The sequence below is a fragment of the Lepus europaeus genome, chromosome 12, assembly GCF_033115175.1.
Source record: "Lepus europaeus isolate LE1 chromosome 12, mLepTim1.pri, whole genome shotgun sequence".
NCBI classification, from domain to species: domain Eukaryota; kingdom Metazoa; phylum Chordata; class Mammalia; order Lagomorpha; family Leporidae; genus Lepus; species Lepus europaeus.
The window spans coordinates 3,745,877-3,767,910 of record NC_084838.1 but is presented as its reverse complement, the minus strand read 5'-3'; the positions used below and the strand labels follow the sequence as shown (position 1 = coordinate 3,767,910).

At 57.4% G+C, this 22,034-nt stretch overlaps 1 protein-coding gene across 4 annotated transcripts in view; it reads right to left on the bottom strand.

Annotated features, from left to right (window-relative positions):
* Positions 1 to 22,034, bottom strand: part of RAPGEF1 (Rap guanine nucleotide exchange factor 1) — a 142,588-nt gene that overhangs the window by 36,569 nt on the left and 83,985 nt on the right. For all 4 annotated transcript variants that reach the window (XM_062207333.1, XM_062207331.1, XM_062207330.1 and 1 more), the window contains 7 exons: positions 21,161 to 21,339; positions 16,640 to 16,796; positions 4,628 to 4,716; positions 3,037 to 3,186; positions 2,551 to 2,671; positions 2,015 to 2,198; positions 231 to 716 (listed from right to left, as the gene is read on the bottom strand). In XM_062207333.1, coding sequence (XP_062063317.1) covers positions 231 to 716; positions 2,015 to 2,198; positions 2,551 to 2,671; positions 3,037 to 3,186; positions 4,628 to 4,716; positions 16,640 to 16,796; positions 21,161 to 21,339 — 1,366 coding nt within the window. The remainder of the gene's footprint in view (positions 1 to 230; positions 717 to 2,014; positions 2,199 to 2,550; positions 2,672 to 3,036; positions 3,187 to 4,627; positions 4,717 to 16,639; positions 16,797 to 21,160; positions 21,340 to 22,034) is intronic.

The following is a 22,034-nucleotide window of genomic DNA, read 5'->3' as shown; positions in this document are numbered from 1 at the left end:
CTCGTGCCCTGGGCCGTGTGTGCGCAGGCCAGCAGACTGCCCAGAGGCCGGCACCCACTGAGCTTGGCGACATTCACCAGCCACGGCAGAACCAGGCTCCCCCAAGTGGCCAGGAACCTGTGGTCCTGTCTGTTCTGAGACAGTGAGGCCACTGACCTGGCGTCGGTCTGAGCTTACAGCAGACGTGCCCTACGTTGGGTCACACACGCACTTGCTCCACAAACGCTTACTGTGTTTGTTTTTCTTCTCTGGCAGAGGCGGCGGCTTTTCTGGGTCGCCCGTGGATCCAGGAGCAGTGAAATCACCCACAAATTCCACAGGGGCTGAGGCCGCTCCTGGCTGAAAGGGGAGGACAGCAGCGAAGGGCGTGTAGGGGGCGGGCTGGCCCGGGGCCGGGTTCTGCAGGTCGGCCTCGGAGAGGTTGTCGTACTGCGAGGGGTGCCGCTCGTAGGACACCCTGCAGCCGGAGCTGTCCGTGGTCTGGGAGGCCGCGCTCCGGCGCTTCTTCTCGGGGAGGGCGGGCGGCGTGTCGCTCGGCTGCCCCTCCGTCTGCGGACAGCTGCCAAGAGGCAGCTGGAATGGACGGCCAAGAAACGGAGACCCAGACTCCCCCAAGGACTCCGGCAACGGGCTAAGGTTACAGGCCACTTGCTGAGGTATCTGGTCTGCGTTGGAGAGGTCCTGCTGGAGGAATTCATAGTCGGGATCGTAATGATCTGCAATCACAGAGGGAACAAGGCCTGTGAGGCGCACGGCCCTGGGGACGGGCCACCTGCCCTGGCCGCTGAGCCCGGTCGCTCCAGAGAGCACGAGGAAAGCCCTCTGGCCCACGCACACAGGCTCTCACGCTCTCTGACACTCTTCCTTCTGCCGCCTTGCAAGGTAAAACAGAGGGGGACGGCTACTTGCTGCAGTATCCTTTGCACCTTCCCTTTTAATTTCTGACTTAAGACAAACACGGGGGAAGGGCACGCGCAGTGGCTGGCGCTGCTTGCGAAGTCGTCTCCCCCATCAGAGGGCCTGGGTTTGAGTCCCCTCCACTTCCAGGTAATGGACCCCTCGCAAGGAAGCAGGTCATAGTTTGGGTCCCTGCCACCTACATGGCCGCTTGGATTGAGTTCCAGGCTCCTGGCTCTGGGCCTTAGTTACTGTGGACATTTGGGGAGTAAACCAGTAGAAGGAAGATCTGTCTCTCTGCCATTCAAATTAAAAAGAATAAAAATGAAACAAAACAAAAAAAAAAAGCCTTCTCCCCTTCAAAAGAAAAACACATGACTACCACAGAAAAATGGCAAACTTTATCAAGAGAATAAAAACTACCCAGAATCCCAGAATCTGTTCCTATCTTTATGTATTTTCTCAAATATCTTTTTGTCCCCCTCTAGAACCCACCCCACCGCACCCCTTGCCACTTTTTAAACCCAGCTGAGAAAACAGCATGAGAATGGTTTTGGGTTTTTTGTCCTCGTCAATGTAGCGTGATTTTTAATAGTGCTAAGATTACTCCAGCAAACCAACGCCTCACGCTTCGCCTGACTCCTGTCTCGATGTTCAGAGTATCTGCCTTCTGTCATCGCTCCCGGTAATGCTGAAATCAACGTCCTTGGACAAAACCCTTGCTATAAATCTGATTACGTTCGTAGGATACGGTCTGAGAAAGAAAATAACTCATTCAGGGGACACGGACGGCTCCGTGCTGTGTGTGCCCTGGAGCCGCCCCACAGACCGGGAGCGGCTGACGAGGCACAGGCGGCACGGCCCGCGGGGCTGCCCCTTCATCAAGGCTGGGCACAGGCGGCAGAGTCCAGTTTCACAGGGACACTGCCCCTGGAGACGGCTACCACCTGCGTCTCCACAGCGTGGTTCATGTTCCTCCACTCACGCCTTCAAGCTCGAGGGGCAGGTATCACTCTCACTGTGCAGGTGAGGGCACCGAGGCCACGTAGCCCACGGCGGCTGCTATCGGGACTCGGGCCCCGGCCCGGGGCAGGAGGCACGAGGACGGCCGACTCACCTAGTGTTTCACAGCTTGTGTTCCGGGAGCACTGCCCGCTGTCCCTGTCCAGGGACGACAGCTGCTCATCCGACTTGCTGAGCTTGCCGATGCTGCTGCAGGGGGAGAGGCGGGGCGACTCCCCGCCGTAGGAGTGGCTGCCGCCCGAAAGCCGCCTCTGTGCGTAACAGTCAACGTCGAAATCCTGGTGTGGGAAGAGCCAAACAAGCCTGTCACTCTCGGGACGAGACTAGAGAAGGAAACGCTGCCAAGCGACACCAGCCGTGGTCACCGTTCAGACGACAGAGGCCAGCAGGAGTGGGTGGCCGGGGAGACGCCCTCAGGTGAGGCCCCTTCGGCTCCAGCCTCGCCAGCACGGCCCCCAGCCCCACACGGGAACCCCCACCATGACCGAAAGAGAAGGACGACCACGAAGATGCTAAGCCTCGCCCTCCCACAGAGAGTCTCTAAGACACTGGGTTTCTTCCAGCTCTAGGAGCCAAACCTCTGATCCCAAACCCGCTTGCCTCTCGCCGTGGGGAACAGGGCTGAATTACCTGCCTATTTATTCCAACAGGCAAACTGGAGCCGCTGGTGGCTCGACTCATGGGGGCGACCACAGCCACGCGGGTTGGGGACGGAGCCGACTGTCTTTTCTTGGGCGGCAACGCTGGTGGACTGCAACACACGAGCACGGCGGACACCGTCAGGTAACGGGGTACCGCGCTTCCACACCCAACTCTCCAGTTTCCACACCTCAACCCCCCAGCCCTCGCCCTGCCTGCCAACATACAGCCCATAAACGCCAAAAGAACAAACATCACAACCACCCTCTCCCTCCTCTTAGAACACATCGCTGCAGCTTTCACAGGGCTGGGGCCACAGTGCACGCAGAGGCCAGAGCGAGGAGTGCCTGCAGGTGTGGCGGGGCCTGGGGCAGGCAGAGGTGCTCTCCTGAGGGCCAAGCCGTAGGAGCCGGAGCCCCGCTCGTCCCGCCATCACATCACAGACAGAGGGTCCTAGACAAGCAGGAAGACCGTTACCTATCAACCACCCGAATGCCGGGTAAGGGGGGCTTGGGGGGCGCGACCTCTTCGTCTGCGGTGTCCGGGAGCAGCCCCGCTGGCTGCGGCACCCCGCTCGTCTTGCTCAGAATCTCCATCTCTCGGTCTGTCAGGGGCAGCTCGGACTGGCTGGAGAATTGGAGAGAACTCAGGGTCACCGAGGTCAGACGGGAGCAGAGCATGCAGGTTTTGCAAGAGCGTGAGAACACGACCAGGGAGGGGAGGAGCAGGTCTGGACCAAGCCCGGGGAGATTTCACTGGCTTTTTTTTTTTTTTTTTTTTTAAGATTTTACTTATTTGAGAGGCAGAGTAACAGACAGGAATGGGGGGGGGGGGGAATCGATCTTCCACCTGCTGGTTCACTTCCTAAATGGCTGCAATGGTTGGAGCTACTCCAAGCCGAAGCCAGGAGCCCAGAGCTCCATCCTAGTCTCCCATGTGGATGGTAGGGGCCCAGGCACTTGGGCCGAGAGCAGACTTGAACCAGCACTGATGTGGGAGGCTGGTGCCTCGATGCTGGACCCTCTCCCACTGGTTTACCACTGACAGCCATGAGCTTGGCCATGACCGCCACCCTTCACCTGAAAAGGAGTTCTTAGACCAGATGATCTAAAGGTCCCCTAAATGCTCCAAATTAAGGTTCCACATTTTTACCAGGGGCTTGGAGCAGAAACTGGTGCGAGGCTTTAGAACGTTCCACGTTGCCCTTGGCTTATGCTCTTGACGAAGTCAACGATAAAAGATCAAAAGTGGGGCCAGCACTGTGGTGCAGTGAGCTAAGCCGTCGCATGCAATGCTGGCATCCCATATTAGGGTTCCAGCTGCTCAGCTTCTGATCCAGCTCCCTGTTAATGCGTCATGGAAGATGGCGCAACACGGCCACAGTACTTGGGCCCTTGCTGCCCACACAGCCCTCACAGGAGACCCAGCTGGAGCTCAGGGCTCCTGGCTTTGGTCTGGACCAGCCCCAGCCATTGCAGTCATTCAGAAAATAAACCAGCAGCTGAAGTTCACTCTCTCTCTCTTTCTGCCTTTCAAATAAATATATAAATCTTAAAAAAAAAAAAAAAAAAAAAAGGCCCCAAGTGCCTTCAAGTCCAGTCTCAGAGTTGGACTCAGAGTTCTCTGTAACCATGAAGCGAGGCCGCTCAGGAGAGGCATGTGTGTGTCACTGGACACACACACACACACACACACAACTATTTTTTTATTTTTAAAATCAGAGTTACAGAGAGAAAGAGAGGGAGAGACAGAGACAGAGAGCTCACTCTCCAGACCCAGTGCCGGTCAGGCTGAAGCCAGGAGCTTCGCCTGGGTCTCCACACGGACACATGCCGGACAGAATGGCCATGTGGGATGTCAAACGAGACATGGGTGAGGCAGTACGTCAGAGCTTGTGAGGAATACAGACTTTCAGGAAGCTGGTGTGTGCTCTGAACTCAGCACAGAGACGGGAACGTGGCCCCCAACAGCCCGTCCGGGGGGCTCCTGCTGCCCGCCGGCTCCTACGCGCTGTCAAGGGCAGGCTCCGCCCAGCTGGGACCAGGAGGAGGGTCTGCTCAGCACTCACCCGTCAGGTCTGCCGGCGGGGGAGCTGGCCTTCACTGGGCTTGTTGGAGACGGCCGCCCCTGCTTCTCGACGGTCAGTCTGACCAGCTCCTGCAGCGACACGAGAGAAAGGCGGTGAGCGCAATTCCTGTGTGCGCTGGGCTTCCGCTAGAAGGCGGCCTGCCGCCTGCCGCAGGCGTCTCACGCTCCGGGACTTCAAGGGTGACCTGCCTGAAGTCAACTGCGCGACTTCCCCAAACGTCCCCGCCCTCCAGAAATACCTCTGCAGTACAACACAGAGTTTCCCAAGCATGAAGGAGCTTCCTGTTGGAAGGGGAAATGGCAAACCATTGTCTCAAGATGGCCAAGTCTATCGCACACGAGAAGTCCCCGGGAGGGCAGGTTCCCCGTCTGCGGGCAAAGGGTGACGTTTCTAGTTCTCTGGAGCCTGTTGGCTACACGCACGACGCCTTCCACCACCCGACCAGCAGCCTGCGTGCTCCCAGTGTGTGCTGGCCATGGCCGTGGGGCAGCAGCAGGGGACCTGCAGGTACTGGGCTGCCATCTCCGTCAATGGGCAGTGGGGGAAGGGCATAACACCCGGCAGGGGAATAATTTTAGAAACATTACAATAGGAAAAAAGGCATTATCAAATCGGAAAAAATAAAGGGAAGAGACTAGAGTCTTCATGTTTCTTCCCAGTTAGAATGCATTTCCCCCCAGCTTGATGAGTTTTAACAACCACATATACGTGTGTAAACACCACTCAAAAATACAGATCACGAATCTCCAACCACTTGGTTTTGCTTTTGCACGATTTATTTGGAAAGCAGAGTGAGAACAAGACCAAGGAGAGAGAGAGAGAGAAAGATTTTCTGTCTGCTGGTTCATTCCTCAAATGGCCAGGCTGAAACCAGGAGCCAAGAACTCCCCGAGTCTCCCACACGCATGGCAGGGCCTCAGTACTTGGGCCATCAACTTCTGCCTTGCCACGCTCATTAGCAGGAAGATGGATCAGAAACAGAGCAGCTGGGACTCTAACCAGCACTCCAACATGGGATGCCGGCGACCCAGGTGGTGGCTTCACCACTGCGCCGGCGACCCAGGTGGTGGCTTCACCGCTGCGCCGGCGACCCAGGTGGTGGCTTCACCGCTGCGCCGGCGACCCAGGTGGTGGCTTCACCGCTGTGCCGGCGACCCAGGTGGTGGCTTCACCGCTGCGCCCCAACGCAGGCCCTCACTCTTTTACTTCTGACACCCCAGATCACGCTTGTCTGTTCTAGAAATCAGTGTAAATGGAACTGCATGGTTCGTACACTTTTCTGTCCATCTTGTCTCTTCACACAACTTCAAGGACATACGATCCAAATGCCATAAAATTCACCGATTCAAAGTGTACAATTCAGTGGGTTTTCGTTTATTTAGGACTTTTCAACAACCCCAACCCAAACTCAGCACTCACCTGTAGACCCCTCGCACTCCCAGTCCCTGGCAACCACTCAGTGGATTTCCGTCTCCACAGGCCTGCCTGTCTTGTCCGTCTTCTGCTCAGTGGGAAAAGCCACACTTGTGTGTATGAGCAGCCCATTCCTCCCCACTGCTGAGTATGGATGCAACAGCACGGCCTCCCCACTGAGTGTGCCCTGGACGGGTGCACCACCACCTCCTCCCACTGAGTGTGCCCTGGACGGGTGCACCACCACCTCCTCCCACTGAGTGTGCCCTGGACGGGTGCACCACCACCTCCTCCCCACTGAGTGTGCCCTGGGGGGTGCACCACCACCTCCTCCCCACTGAGTGTGCCCTGGGGGGGTGCACCACCACCTCCTCCCCACTGAGTGTGCCCTGGACGGGGCACCACCACCTCCTCCCCACTGAGTGTGCCCTAGACGGGGCACCACCACCTCCTCCCCACTGAGTGTGCCCTGGACGGGTGCACCACCACCTCCTCCCACTGAGTGTGCCCTGGACGGGTGCACCACCACCTCCTCCCCACTGAGTGTGCCCTGGGGGGTGCACCACCACCTCCTCCCCACTGAGTGTGCCCTGGGGGGGTGCACCACCACCTCCTCCCCACTGAGTGTGCCCTGGACGGGGCACCACCACCTCCTCCCCACTGAGTGTGCCCTAGACGGGGCACCACCACCTCCTCCCCACTGAGTGTGCCCTGGGGGGTGCACCACCACCTCCTCCCACTGAGTGTGCCCTGGGGGGTGCACCACCACCTCCTCCCACTGAGTGTGCCCTAGACGGGGCACCACCACCTCCTCCCCACTGAGTGTGCCCTGGGGGGGTGCACCACCACCTCCTCCCCACTGAGTGTGCCCTGGACGGGGCACCACCACCTCCTCCCCACTGAGTGTGCCCTGGGGGGTGCACCACCACCTCCTCCCCACTGAGTGTGCCCTGGGGGGTGCACCACCACCTCCTCCCCACTGAGTGTGCCCTGGGGGGTGCACCACCACCTCCTCCTCACTGCTGGGTGTGCCCTGGACATGTGCACCACCACCTCCTCCCCACTGAGTGTGCCCTGGGGGGTGCACCACCACCTCCTCCCCACTGGGTGTGCCCTGGGGGTGCACCACCACCTCCTCCCCACTGAGTGTGCCCTGGACGGGGCACTACCACCTCCTCCCCACTGAGTGTGCCCTGGACGGGGCACCACCACCTCCTCCCCACTGAGTGTGCCCTGGGGGGTGCACCACCACCTCCTCCCCACTGAGTGTGCCCTGGGGGGTGCACCACCACCTCCTCCTCACTGCTGGGTGTGCCCTGGACATGTGCACCACCACCTCCTCCCCACTGAGTGTGCCCTGGGGGGTGCACCACCACCTCCTCCCCACTGAGTGTGCCCTGGGGGGTGCACCACCACCTCCTCCCCACTGAGTGTGCCCTGGATGGGGCACCACCTCCTCCTCCCCACTGAGTGTGCCCTGGACGGGGCACCACCACCTCCTCCCCACTGAGTGTGCCCTGGGGGGGTGCACCACCACCTCCTCCCCACTGAGTGTGCCCTGGATGGGGCACCACCACCTCCTCCCCACTGAGTGTGCCCTGGGGGGTGCACCACCACCTCCTCCCCACTGAGTGTGCCCTGGGGGGTGCACCACCTCCTCCTCCCCACTGAGTGTGCCCTGGATGGGGCACCACCACCTCCTCCCCACTGCTGGGTGTGCCCTGGACGGGGCACCACCACCTCCTCCCCACTGAGTGTGCCCTGGGGGGGTGCACCACCACCTCCTCCCCACTGAGTGTGCCCTGGACGGGTGCACCACCAACTCCTCCCCACTGGGTGTGCCCTGGACGGGTGCACCACCACCTCCTCCCCACTGAGTGTGCCCTGGGGGGTGCACCACCACCTCCTCCCCACTGACTGTGCCCTGGGGGGGTGCACCACCTCCTCCTCCCCACTGAGTGTGGATGCACCACCACCTCCTCCCCACTGGGTGTGCCCTGGGGGGGGTGCACCACCACTTCCTTAGCTGCTTGCTTGCTAATGCACATATAGGCTGGGCCTACTTGTGCTGCAGGGGCTTCGGGCGTTCAGCATGAACATCTGTGTCTGAGGTTATAGGGCAAGTGGGTAACAGTGATGTCTCCCTAACCAGAAGCCACAAGAAACACTACACACAAGAACTGCAGCCTACCAGCAAGTGAGGTGAAGCATTAATATCCTTCCCAAGGGGCTGGCGCTGTGGGATAGCTGGTAAAGCCACCACCTGCAGTGCTGACATCTCATATGGGCGCTGGTTCGAGTCCCAGCTGCTCCACTTCCGATCCAGCTCTCTGCCATGGTCTGGGAAAACAGCGGAAGATGACCCAAGTCCTTGGGCCCCTGCACCAGATGGGAGACCTGGAAGAAGCTCCTGGCTCCTGGCTTTGGATCGGTATAGCTCCAGCCATTGCGGCCTTCTGGGGAGTGAACCAGTGGATGGAAGACCTCTCTCTCTCTCTCTCTGCCTCTCTGTCTTTTAAATAAATAAATGAATCTTTAAATAAAAAATCTTTCCCAAATCCTTTTAAAGGGTTCTTTAAAAAACTGGAAAAAACAAGCACACTGAAAGAAAAACCCACAGATGAAAGCACATTTGGTCAACCCCTAACAGACTCTCTGGCTTTCACGGTAATAAACAGAACCCCAGACTGGAGGTGGAGGATCGCTGTGCACAGCCCTTCCAAGGGATGACAGCAGCGCACGTCTAAGCGTCTGCACTGTAAGCACTGTGCCCAAGATGTGTACAAAAATTAAGCCCCAGGAGAGTGGGTTTTTACCAGGGTGCCTGGGTGTGATCCCCAGCTCCGGCTCCTGACCACAGCTTCCTGCCGGTGCAGACCCTGGGAGGCAGAGTGGTGACTCCTGTAACTTGGTTCCTGCCACTCGTGTAGGAGACCTGGACTGGGTTCTCAGCTTCCAGCTCCAGCTCAGTCCGGTCCTAGCTGCTGTGGGCACCAGCGTGCGAACCAACAGATGAAAACCCTCCCTCTGTTTGGCTCTCTGCCTCTCAAACAAATAAATAAAAATTAAAAAAAAATTATGTGGCCAGCGCCGTGGCACAGTGGGTTAAGCTGCTCTATGCAGCACTGGCATCCCATATGGGTGCCAGTTTGAGTCCCAGCTGCTCCGCTTCTGATCCAGCTCCCTGCTAATGTGCCTGGGAAAGCAGTGGAGGATGGTCCAAGTGCTTGGGCTTCTGCCCCCAGGTGGGAGACCTGGAAGAAGCTCCTGGCTCCTGGCTTCAGCCTGGCCCAGTCCCAGCCATTTGGCCATCTGGGGAGTGAGCCAGTGCATGGAAGATCTCTGTCTCTTTCTATATAACTCTTTCAGATAAATAAATAAATCTTTGAAAGACAAATTTTAAAAATTTAAGCCACAAAGGATAGCCATCACAGCAAATGCAAACGAGATTAGACTATTCAATATCCCAAAATGGAATATTCTATAATGGGTACTGATTACTTAAGCCATGACATGCAAACAGTAGATCATCATATTGCTATTCAAAACAAAGCCACAGGGACGGAGCTGTGACAGAGTGGACGAAGCTGCTGCCTGCACACCGGCACCCTATATGGGTACATTATACACAGTAGAATGTATGCTTTGGAAAGAAAACCAAATTGAGAGTATAAAAAACAACAGAAGGCTGTGAAATACCCCTCCTCTTGCTTTTTTCTTTGCATTTTCTAAATTTTTAAGTGTACATTATTTCTGAAATAATTAAGCAAACCCCCCCCCCCCCCCGTCCCAAAGTAAGGGGCAGCTGTTGCGGCGCAGCAGGTTAAGCTGCTGTGTCCGGTGCCCGTTTTCCCACATTCAGTGCCTGGGACTCGGTCCCAGGCTGCTCTGTGATTCTGATCCAGCTTCCTGCTAACGTGTCTGGGAGACAGCAGGTGACGGCCCAGATGGTGGGTTCCTGCCACTCTTGTGGGAGCTCTGGATGGAGCCTGGCTCCTGCCTGGACCAGCCCATGCTTTGGCGGGTATGTGTGGAGTGGAGTAGCAGATGGGAGGTCTGTCTCTATCTCTTTTAAATAAAGATAAATAAACACCTAGAATTTCATATGAAAGGAATGGCTACCTGGTTGTTGGTTACAGACAGGACAAGGTGGAGGGATGAGAGACGTAACCAGAGCAGACAGCGGTCAGAGCAGAGGGCTCCCCTGCCCCCCATCGCCTGGACGAAGCAGGGAGAGGCAGCTCGTCCTGGAAGCACCACGGCCTCTGAGGTGGAAGCCCACTTTCAAGCTTCACTCTTCTTTACAAACGGGGTGAAAGAACAGAGAAGTCCGCACACTCGCACCTCTGACGTGGGGACAGCTCGACCAATTCTCCACTGATTCGTGAGCTGTTATAACTAGCCTGTCACCTTCCTGGCGAGGCAGCTGAATGATGGCAGAAGAGTCCTGGACCGACAGGCGCACCTGTGCACGCGTGCCCCTGAGTTCCGAGAACCTCTCTTGCACCGGCCTGCTGGCTGGAGCCCGCGGAGACAGAAGGCCTTTCGTCTCAACTCGCCCTAACGACCACAGATGGAGGCGAGCCCTGGAAACGTGCACATGCTGGCTCCTGTGCTCACTGGCAGGGACCATCTGTAACGTCGCTGTTTCTGAGATGCCAGAGCTTTCTCACTGTCTCGAGGAACTGGTTAGAGTCTGAAAAGCTGCTCTAGACTGTGTCCACAGCCAGCGACTGTCAACTAGACCAGCTCCTGGAATGCTGAAAATGAGCTTTCAAATGTCAAAAATGGTATCTGGAAAGGTACCTTTAAGAATGGATGAGCTTTCTGTCCATATTCACCTTCCAGATCCTGAAACACTAGTGACAGAAGGGCTTCGCCGTCCCGTCAAAGCATCGCTGTGCTGTCCCTCTGGACGCTTTGTCCTCGGTGCTGCGCTGCAGCCCTGTGCCTGGGAGAGAAGCCACGCCCTGCCGGGAAGTGCGCCCCGCGCCGTGTCCGTGGGCAGCGTCAGCTTTCTAAGATGTGCACCGTGAGGTCCCAAGGACACAGCAGCACGGGAGCTGGCCCGCAGGTTCACTAAGGGGAACCGCGTCGCCCTGACGAGCCCAGCCGCCTCAGCCCGCAGCCTTCCACGGCCGCTCACGCCCTCTCTGGCTCTGAGTGTCCGGGGTGCAGGTCCCAGAGCCCAGGGAAGCATGTGTCATGGACCTGACATAACCCCTCTATCCGTTAGTCCTCCTGACAAGTTCCACAGATGCCCCGGATACAGTCCGCTCACCAAACTCACAGAATATAAGCCAACAAACACATGGCGCGGGGGCGGGGGGGTCCCTGTAACTGAAACTGCATAATGAAATCTCAAGGGTGTCCAACCCCACCAGGACTTGTTTTTTTTTTTTTTTTTTTGACAGGCAGAGTGGACAGTGAGAGAGAGACAGAGAGAAAGGTCTTCCTTTTTGCCGTTGGTTCACCCTCCAATGGCCGCTGCGGTAGGCGCGCTGCGGCCGGCACACCACGCTGTTCCGATGGCAGGAGCCAGGTGCTTCTCCTGGTCTCCCATGGGGTGCAGGGCCCAAGCACTTGGGCCATCCTCCACTGCACTCCCGGGCCACAGCAGAGAGCTGGCCTGGAAGAGGGGCAACCGGGACAGGATCGGTGCCCCAACCGGGACTAGAACCCGGTGTGCCGGCGCCGCAAGGCGGAGGATTAGCCTAGTGAGCCGCGGCGCCGGCCCAGGACTTGTTTTAATAGAGACGTAAAGGGATCTCTTGTTGGGGAGAGGGGTTTAGGTCGGTGGTTAGGACACCTGCACCCACACTGGAGGCCCTGGGTTGGTTCTGGCTCCTGACTCCAGCTTCCTGTGAGTGCAGACCCTGGGATGCAGCGATAATGTTCAGTTAATTGGGTTCCTGCCACCCACATGGGTGACCTAGATGTCATTCCTAGCTTTGGCCCTGGCCAGTGTGGGCATTTGGGGAGTAAGCCAGTGGATGAGAGCTCGTCTGTCTGTCTGTCTGCCTCGCAAAATAAACTACTTGAGCCGTCACTTGCTGCCTCCCAGGGTCTGCACTGGCAGGAAGTTGGAGTCAGGAACCAGATCTGGGCTTTAACCCAGGTACTTCGATAGGGTGCGTGGGCTTCTTAACTGTTCCAGGCCTTTTCCCTTAATTACCAAAAAAACTGGGGTGTGTGTGTGTGTGTGCGCGCGCACATGTAGATGGATTGGGGGAAGAGGCTCGGCTGAATATGGGAGATGTGCAAGGAAGCTTTGACACTCCCAGAAGGCCAAGCGCAGCCCGAGCACAGGGAGTTATCTGAGACAAGAGACACTGAAATCCAACTAGGAGTGAGGGAAGAAGTGGGGTGCTGGTTTTAAAAGGACAAACTGGGCCCTTGTGTGGCTGGGCTCCCAACAGCCAGGTCCGGGCTAGGTGTAGCTCCTAGAGAAACAAGCGGTGAGGGCCTTTCCAGCCCTCAGACTTCGGTCCTATGAGGGTCCCTGTCATCTCTGAGCCAGAGACTCACGGTGGAGAAGCAGCCAGGTTACAGATCTGACCTGAGTCAGATTCCCTGGAGAAGAGCCATAATCACCGTCAAGGACTGGCCGCTGTGAGCTGTCCTGGAGTTAACACTTCCACAGCAGCCACGCTGGCCCAGGCGTTTCCAGGTATTATATATATATAAACTATCATACTTAACCCGTCCTCAAATATTCAGGGTCAACATTTTCAAACCTCGAGACTCAGAGAAGTAGCTTGTCCACGGTGACACTGCTTACAGGGGCGTTTAAATGAGTAATACCACCAACGAGGGAGAAAACCAAAGTAATCCTGTTTTAAAACACTTTTTTTCAATCCTTCTTAAAAAAAAAAAAAAAAAAAGAAGAGAAACCAGTAACAACTGAATGAGCTGCTTGAGATGGTGAGTCAGCCTAAAGGAACGTGCCAACTCGTCTCCTCCAAGAGAGATGACAACATCCCCGTGGGCGCACTTCTGCTCCGCACAGCCCGTCCCTCCCAGCCAAGGGCGGCTCTCTCTCCCCAGGACATGGGCTTATAAGGTATCCCAGGGCGGACGGGGACGGTGAGGGAGGCTGGAAGCCAGAGAACCAGCTGGGCTGACCCGAGAACCACACTCCTCGTGGGAGGTGGGGGTGTGTGCGTGACATCAGTGCACAGGGCCGAGGTGCCCAGCAGAGCTGTGTGCAAATCACCTTCCTGGGTCTGACGACTGGTCTACCTGTGCCTCAGTTTCCATGCCTGTGAAGAGTGATCAAGCCTCCCCTGCAGGGTTGTTGTGAGCACGGCTCCAGGGGCCCGAAGTGGGAGTGATGCGTAGAAACCACCCAGTGAGTGTCAGCCGTCACTATTAGACCTTAACAGCACACGGCAGCATCGATCGACGCCATTGATAGCACAGCCCACTTCCTGCCTGGCTCTTCCTTGGGGAAGTGTCTCTGGCCACCCTGGAACAGGCAGGCTCTCTGGACGCGCTCAAAAACCTGGCGCCACATTTCCTTTGCAGCGCTCAACTGCATTGTTGCTGTGTTTGCTTTGAGGCCCCTCCTCTCTGAGCTGCAAGCTCACAAGTGGCCCGCTCACCCCGACATGCTGCTTGGCACAGAGGGGGCGCTCATGAGCGGCCCGCTCACCCCGACACGAGGCTCGGCACAGAGGGGGCGCTCACGAGCAGCCCGCTCACCCCGACATGCTGCTCGGCACAGAGGGGGCACTCACGAGCAGCCCGCTCACCCCGACACGAGGCTCGGCACAGAGGGGGCGCTCACGAGCAGCCCGCTCACCCCGACACGAGGCTCGGCACAGAGGGGGCGCTCACGAGTGGCCCACTCACCCCAACATACTGCTCGGCACAGAGGGGGCGCTCACGAGCTGCCCGCTCACCCCGACACGCTGCTCGGCACAGAGGGGGCGCTCACGAGCAGCCCGCTCACCCCGACACGAGGCCCGGCACAGAGGGGGCGCTCACGAGCGGCCCACTCACCCCGACACGAGGCTTGGCACAGAGGGGGCGCTCACGAGTGGCCCACTCACCCCAACATACTGCTCGGCACAGAGGGGGCGCTCATGAGCGGCCTGCTCACCCCGACACGAGGCTCGGCACAGAGGGGGCGCTCACGAGTGGCCCACTCACCCCAACATACTGCTCGGCACAGAGGGGGCACTCACGAGTGGCCCACTCACCCCGACACGAGGCTCGGCACAGAGGGGGCGCTCACGAGTGGCCCACTCACCCCGACACGAGGCTCGGCACAGAGGGGGCGCTCACGAGTGGCCCACTCACCCCAACATACTGCTCGGCACAGAGGGGGCGCTCACGAGCGGCCCGCTCACCCCGACACGAGGCTCGGCACAGAGGGGGCGCTCACGAGTGGCCCACTCACCCCAACATACTGCTCGGCACAGAGGGGGCGCTCATGAGCGGCCTGCTCACCTCGACACGAGGCTCGGCACAGAGGGGGCGCTCACGAGTGGCCCACTCACCCCAACATACTGCTCGGCACAGAGGGGGCGCTCACGAGCGGCCCGCTCACCCCGACACGAGGCCCGGCACAGAGGGGGCGCTCACGAGCGGCCCGCTCACCCCGACACGAGGCTCAGCACAGAGGGGGTGCTCACGAGCGGCCCGCTCACCCGGACACGAGGCCCGGCACAGAGGGGGCGCTCACGAGCGGCCCACTCATCCCGACACGAGGCCCGGCACAGAGGGGGCGCTCACGAACACTTTCTGAACAAACCAAGGCAGACTGGACGCATGGTGTCCCTCAACGAGAGATGCCGACGCCTTTTCTGGTTCAAGTAGTTTCCGTCTCTCTGTCTCTCTCTCTCTCTGCCACCAGACACATCTTTCTTTCAGGCATGCCTTTCAATGGAGTCAGTGGCACTTTAGAGATCGTATGAAGGAAACCTACCTGGGGGCATCACAGGGTTTTACGCACGGAAACACAGTCTCCTCCGCTTTGGCCATTCTAACTTGTTTTGAGTATCTCACCAGAATCAGTTTGGTAGACAGAAACTTTAATGATGTCACCCAAAAAATAATTTTCAATAATAGCATTTCCAGAAGCCCAGCCAGGAATAGCAAGGGTAGGTGAGCCAGAACCACGCGACTGTGCTGACGGAGTGTGACCCAGGTCACGCTCAGCCCCGCTGACCTCAAGGAGCTACCGAGGGCTGAATGCGAGGATGCGTGTGACTGCATTCCAAATTCTGGAAAGAGACCCGGGGTCTTATTACAACAGCCACCCACACCCGTGAGTCTCACTGGCCAACATGACAGCCAAAACTGATAACAGAGGACTGAGTAACTTGGAATGAGAACGTGGGAGCTATCAGAGGGGACTAATGTCGTCGTCCGGTCAGCCTCCCTCTAAATGACCTCATGTCCCCAGCAGAGCCATCAGTTCCCACTGCACTGGCGCTGGATGTGGGGCCAAGACTCTAGCTAATGGCGCTCATTCCTGAGCACTCTGTGACGCAAAGCAAGGCTTGCGTAGTCCTCTCTTGGCCATTTAAACCTTTGGGGTCTTATTCTACTCTGCACAGCTTCTGAGGCCGTTTCTAGGAGTCTGAGAGCTGATGGATTGGAAGGAACTTCAGCCTGGGATAAGTACTTCAGCTATCATTTTGGGTTGAAGGGTCGTAAAGGAGTAGGATATGGTTTCTTTGGGCCAACAGATGTGTTTACAAAGCATGCGTCCAGCACCACACAATTAATAACAAACAGCAGTTAAGGCCGGGAAACTCAGGGTGTGTCGGCCTTGGGCCAAGAAGGTTATCTTCCTACAACCCTGCCACGCAGGTGCTGTCACTGCATCAGTTCTACAGTCGACTCAGGCACACAGCACCGAGTGAACTGTTCAAGTTCAAATGGTGAACTTGGGGTTCTGACCGAGCCAGGCTCCAGGGCTAGCCCCCTTTCCACTACATGAAGCATTTCCGCAGCCCACAGCCCTACATCCTGACAGGGTCTCACCTGGTTTGTGTGCCAGAGCCTGTCTGCTCCTCATCCCCCAGGACTTACCTTCTCAGCCAGGGTCTGTTCCAGACCACCCGTGGTCTTTGTTTCCCACCTTAACTATGAGTCCTAATTTCCTAATTTGTGTCTCTGACTTGCCTGGAGAGCAAAGATGCAGACCAGATCACAGACAGCAAGTGAACACAGACAGTTTCATTTCTTACTCGTCTCAACCCTGCTCTTCTACAGGAACCCTGGAAGTTTTCAGAACATGCAAAGGCAGCAGCTGACAGCTGGGAGCTTCGTTAGCAGTCCAGCAAGAGCCATCTGCACTCCTGTTTGTCTGGCTAGTCGGAGCTGGGCCATGGGAGGACTCGCTCAGTGGGGCTGACGGCTCTGCTCCTCTGACTCTGGGCAAGCACTGCAGAGGCTGAGCGCCACGGGTACCAGTCCTGAGAGAGGCAAGTGGCTGCCGGGTAGAGACGTGGCAGGACGCTCACTGCATGGATCGCGTTCATGAATGAGTTCTTGAGTGATCAGCGTCTGGCAGGCAGCTGCCCTGAGTCCCTGACCAGGACTGCCGGAACCCACGCCCCGTACCTTCACTCCGTCCAGCACAGCCTTGATGACCCCCTTCACGGTCGTCACCATCTCTTTATCTTCTGAGTTCACGCCTTCCAGCATCACTTGGTCAGACCAGCGAATGAGGTTGGCGAGACTTTGGTATACTCGGCTATAGCAGGAGGAGAGGGCTGAGCTAGAAGGAAGAGAAGGTTTTTTTATTTTTTGAAACAAAAACAAAAACAAAACACACACGCTCAGAAAACTAAGCATGACCATCACTTTAAGATATCCGCCGAGGGGCCAGCATTGTGGCATAGGGGGTTAAGCTGCCCCCTGCAGTGCCAGCATCCCATATGGGCTCGATTCAAGTTCCAGCTGCCCCACTTCCTACCCAGCTCCCTGCTATAGCCTGGGAGAGCAGTGCAGGATGGCTCCCTGGGCCCCTGCACCCACGTGGGAGACCCGGAAGAAGCTCCTGGCTCCTGGCTTCAGCCTGGCCCAGCTGGTTGTTGTGGCCATCTGGGGGAGTGAACCAGCAGATGGAAGAGCCCTCTCTGCAACTCTGCCTTTCAAATAAATAAAATAAATCTTTAAAAAAAAAAAAAAGGTATCCACTGGGCACAGAAGCAGTTTCTCAGTCTTTGATTTTGTAAAACCACATCTCCTTTTAATAAATAAAACTTCTCTTCCCAACCTTTTCTCTTTGCATCCAATGAAGACATTGTGGAACTTTATATTTTGATCTGTTAAAATGTTTATATAAAAATTCCATCACAGTAGTTAATAAGGCTTTCCAAACTTCACATCCCTCCCCAAGATTCTGACAACATTTCTCAAGGAATGTTCCATCTTCCCCTCCTCCAATGGGTTAGTCACTGGACTAGGTCAGACGTTACATGCCTCTTACTTCGACTAAAATGCACTTTGGACGCATCACAGGAAGCCAGTGAGTCTGTGGGCTTTACCAGGCAGGATCCTTTAGAGGAGCGGCCCAAGCTCAAAACAGATCGGTGCTTCGTGGGAACTGCTCTTAGCACAGGTTCGGCTTCACCGCAGCCGCGGTGTCAGGGAGACGCATTCATGACGACTGTTTCGAGAGCGGGCAGGCAGGGGCAGGGCGATTCCAACGGTGGAGGGGATGCGGGCAGGTGTGTGCGTGTGTGCTGGGGGCAAGGGGTTGGCTTCCGGCCCAACAGCACAGAACAGAAGCCGAGTGCGTGGGGGTGCCTCGGGTGGCAGCCAAAATGAAAACTCTCTATTCCTGCTACGTATATTTAAACAAATAAGGGTAACTTTCCTTAGGAGTTTTGGAAATAATTAGTTTTCTATTTCAAAAGAGTTCTGTCACAGAGGAAAAGCAAAAAGAAAATCTGTGTTGCTGCCTCGTCCACTCCCAGGGAGAGAAAAAAAAAAAAAACAGGCAGGAGGACGCGGAGGACCTGCAGGAAGCTGCCTGACATTGTAAGACACAATCGAAATGCGCTCTCAACATGGAGCCCTGTGAGAGAGACACCTGAACCCAACGGGCCCCAGCGAGCCGCCCTTCAGAATCAGGTGAGGAGGGAGCAGGGTTACCAAGGGCTCTCCTCTCTCCAGTCGATGCATTCTCCTGCAGGCGTGTTCCAACCGGAGAGCAGCCAGGACACCCAACTCCAGAACTGCCACTGGGCACGAGGGACGCTGGCACAGGGGCCCCAGGCAGCCAGGGATCAGCTGCGGGAGCGAGAGGGTGGGCTGCAGGCACGGTGCTCACAGTAGGACGCACTCTGCTTCCTGGGGAGGCCTCCTTCAACCGCCTGCTGCCAGAGGGCTGTGCCCAGCGTAGGGGCTTCCACAGGGTCACACTGCTAAAGTACTGGCGACAATCACGCGGATACTGGGGTGGTGATGGTTTTGTTATTTTTTTTTTTTTTTTAATTTTTTGACAGGCAAAGTGGACAGTGAGAAGAGAGAGAGACAGAGAGAAAGGTCTTCCTTTTCCATTGGTTCACCCCTCAATGGCCACTGTGGCCTGCGCACTGCACTGATCCGAAGCCAGGAGCCAGCTGCTTCTCCTGGTCTCCCATGCGGGTGCAGGGCCCAAGGACTTGGGCCATCCTCCACTGCCCTCCCGGGCCATAGCAGAGAGCTGGCCTGGAAGAGGGGCAACCGGGATAGAATCCGGCACCCCAACCGGGACTAGAACCGGGGTGCCGGCGCCGCAGGCGGAGGATTAGCCTAGTGAGCCGCGGCGCCGGCCGATGGTTTTGCTATTTAATGCTTCACTTCCACCTGCCTTGGATCCGGACGTCCCCTCGAGGCAGCTGTGCCCACTCCTCACACTACGAGCTTGGAAGCAAATCTTTGGGTCAAGGGACCGAGACGCAGGAAAGGGAGGAGAGGTGGGGGCTGGGCCCAGGTGGTGCCTTATTCTAGCAGAGCAAAGGCCCCTGCCCCTGGGTGAAGACCGTGCAGCGCCCGTGTTTGAGGCCAGTCCCAGAGTGACCTAGGGACCTAGGGGAGGGTGGCCAGGAGCCTCCCCACGAGGCCCCAGATGGCAGAAGAGGGAGAACCCCGGCCAGCTCAAACGATGCAGGGCGGGAGGCAGGAAGCCACAGAAAGGGTCTAGGAGGAGCCCCAGGACGGACTTCCAGTGCTGCAGGGACAGGCACAACCGTCGCCACTGCCCTAACAGAATCTCAGAAGGAACGCCTTCGAAGGTCTCAGCTAGACTGTCCCCACGGCCGCCCCGGAACCTCCCTTTCTCCTCCAGGAGATGGTTACAGATCACAAATACTTTGTCAACTGTAAGAACACCTTCCCCAGCCGTCGTCCCGCGGCTGACACTCCAGCAAGCAATGGCTCTGGGGGCAACGCACCGCCAGCCACAGCAGTTAGCCAAGGTGACTCCACCCTGGACTGTCCCAAAGCGACTGGGGCGGACAGGTGACCCGACCTCCCACCACCACCCTTTCCCAGCGCCCTGGGGCAGCCACACACACACTCTGCACACAGGGCTCTGCACTCTCCCCCCTTGAGAACACACCAGGGGCCTCAAATCCTTTGCTTCCCTTCCTCCCCGGCCCCGCTGCCAACCCACTCCCCACTTTCCCTCAGCTCCAGGCTTCCGTAACTCCTACTCCAGGAAGTACAGCCGGGCCACTCAAAACTCGCTGGCCACCTTCCCTTCTTCAAGTTCACTCGATGCTGCTACATCAGCCTCTATCACATGGTGGGGGAGCTTATTTTCTCAAGGAGCTTTTACCTCTCTATGGTTGTCTCCATCACACGAGAACAGGTACAAAGGGGCCAGCGCTGTGGCACAGCGGGTGAAGCCGCAGCCTGCAGCGCCGGCATCCCATATGGGTGCCGCTTCAAGTCCCGGCTGCTCCACTTCCCATCCAGTTCTCTGCTATGGCCTGGGAAAGCAGCAGAATATGGCCCAAGTCCCTGCCCCCACGTGGGAGACCTGGCCTGGAAAAAGCTCCTGGCTCCTGGCTTTGGATTGGCACAGCTCTGGTCATTGTGGCCATCTGGGGGGTGAACCAGCGGATGAAAGATTCTCTCTCTCTCAGCCTCTGCCTCTCAAATAAAATAAATAAATAAATCTTTTTTTAAAAAAAAGAGAGAGAGAGAGAGAGAGAGAATAGGTACATGGGAACATTTTATCAAAAAAAAAAAAAAAAAAATCCACTCCCGCACCTGACTGTGGCACGCCGGTCATGTCTGCTCCACAGAGAGCAGCGCTGAGGTCTTCTAGGAGGGAAGACTGCAGGACTGGGCCACGCCAGTGCTCTGCCCACCACCGGTCAGTGCCAGTGAGCTTCTGGCCCATCGCCGGGGCTCAGCTGAAACGCCAGGGCGCACGCCCCGGGGGCAGAGAGCTTCGCAGAAGTAGAGCACAGCTTGCCTGAGCTCCTAGGACAGCGACGGACCTCACTGCCCAGTTCTGAAAGCCCTTCATAGAAGCTCGGCCTCACAGGCTAAACAAACGTTAGGCCGTCTCAGGGGATCGAAACAGATGCATTTATCCTGAACAGGTACCGTGGAAGACAAACACGACCTGCCAGCCTCTCAAATACCATGTTCCCGCCAGGCTTTCATCTAAGAGTCTGTTCCATGCTGTTTTTCTTCTCACACTTAATAACAAACGGGGCACGCTGCTCGCACGCCAGCAGTGAGAGCATCACCCAGTGAGAGCTTCCAGGACAAAGCCCGACTCCCGCTCCCCGCCCTGCACTGCCTGCTTCACCGTTCCGGAGGTCCTGGCGTGGCACGGCTGTCTTTCCCCATCCCGTGCTCCAGCAGGCTTCCTCTCTGCTTCTTCTGGCCTGACCACCTGGCAGCTGAGAGCTCTGGGGGACTGATGGCGTGGTACCCAGCGGTGACGTGGTAGTGACTAAGGGTACCGGGAGAACGTGTGAGGACCGCAGCGCCCCACCTCAGCGTCAGGTTGGGAGTCACGACGACCTCCGCTTGGGCTGGCATCGAGGGGCAGCTGCGGAGCTCCTAGTGCCCCCGGAACAGGAGGCGCCAGGCTTTCCCCTGCTCTCACCCAGCCAGGACCTAGTAACTCACCTGTGCTGAATGCGCGGGTCGCTCTGCACCAGGGGTAGGATGGCCTCCAGCACCTTGCTGGCCGACCCCGGAAGCATCTCCAGCACCTTCTTGTCAATGGCCATTTTGTCCACAATGGTCTTAAAGTAGCGCAAGGCACTGACAACCTCCTTCTCCTTCTCCTCCAGCCAGCTCAGATTCTGCAAGGGAGCGTTGAGCATAGGAGGGAGGAGAGAAATTAAAGAGAGCTACTTTTAAAAAACAAAATACAGTTTCCTGTGAGCTAGCTTGAGACTGATGCAAGCAGAAAAGGTTCTTGCTGCCGGAACCGGAACCAAGCCCAATTGTTTGTCTAAGGACCACCGTCGGGAGACAGGCTAGTCTCGAAGGCTGAGGGCCTAAAGGGGTGTTTAGAAATTCCTGGATTCCCTTCCCAGGCCCCGAGATCCTGACAACCACTCCTCTTCCTAGCCCACACCGAGGCAGCACTGCTAACCCCGTGAAGTGCGCGGAGGACTGATCAGCTGATGACGTGGAGGGACACAGGCCGCGTCTCGGCCACAGCTGGGCAGACGTCTCCAGAAGCTCAGGCCTTTCTCTCAAAGCTCTGAGGGGCTGCGACGGCTGCACAGGGCGTGAGGGTGCAGACCCAGGGCCCCAAGACGCCTTCGACTCCCACACGGCCAGCCCGGCGCGGCAGCTCCCTGGGTGAAATGATGAGCTACACCCAAAGGATCTGGAAGTGCCCTGGTAAGAGGGGCGGGATGCTCGGGGAGAACGGGTGAGGACGCGCAGCAGGTGGCAACAGTCCCGTTTCCGCTCAGGCAGCGATGCCCACAGCACTGGGGGCTCTGCTTTGAGGAAAACCCACCCAGGAGGAAGAGAGGACAGGGAC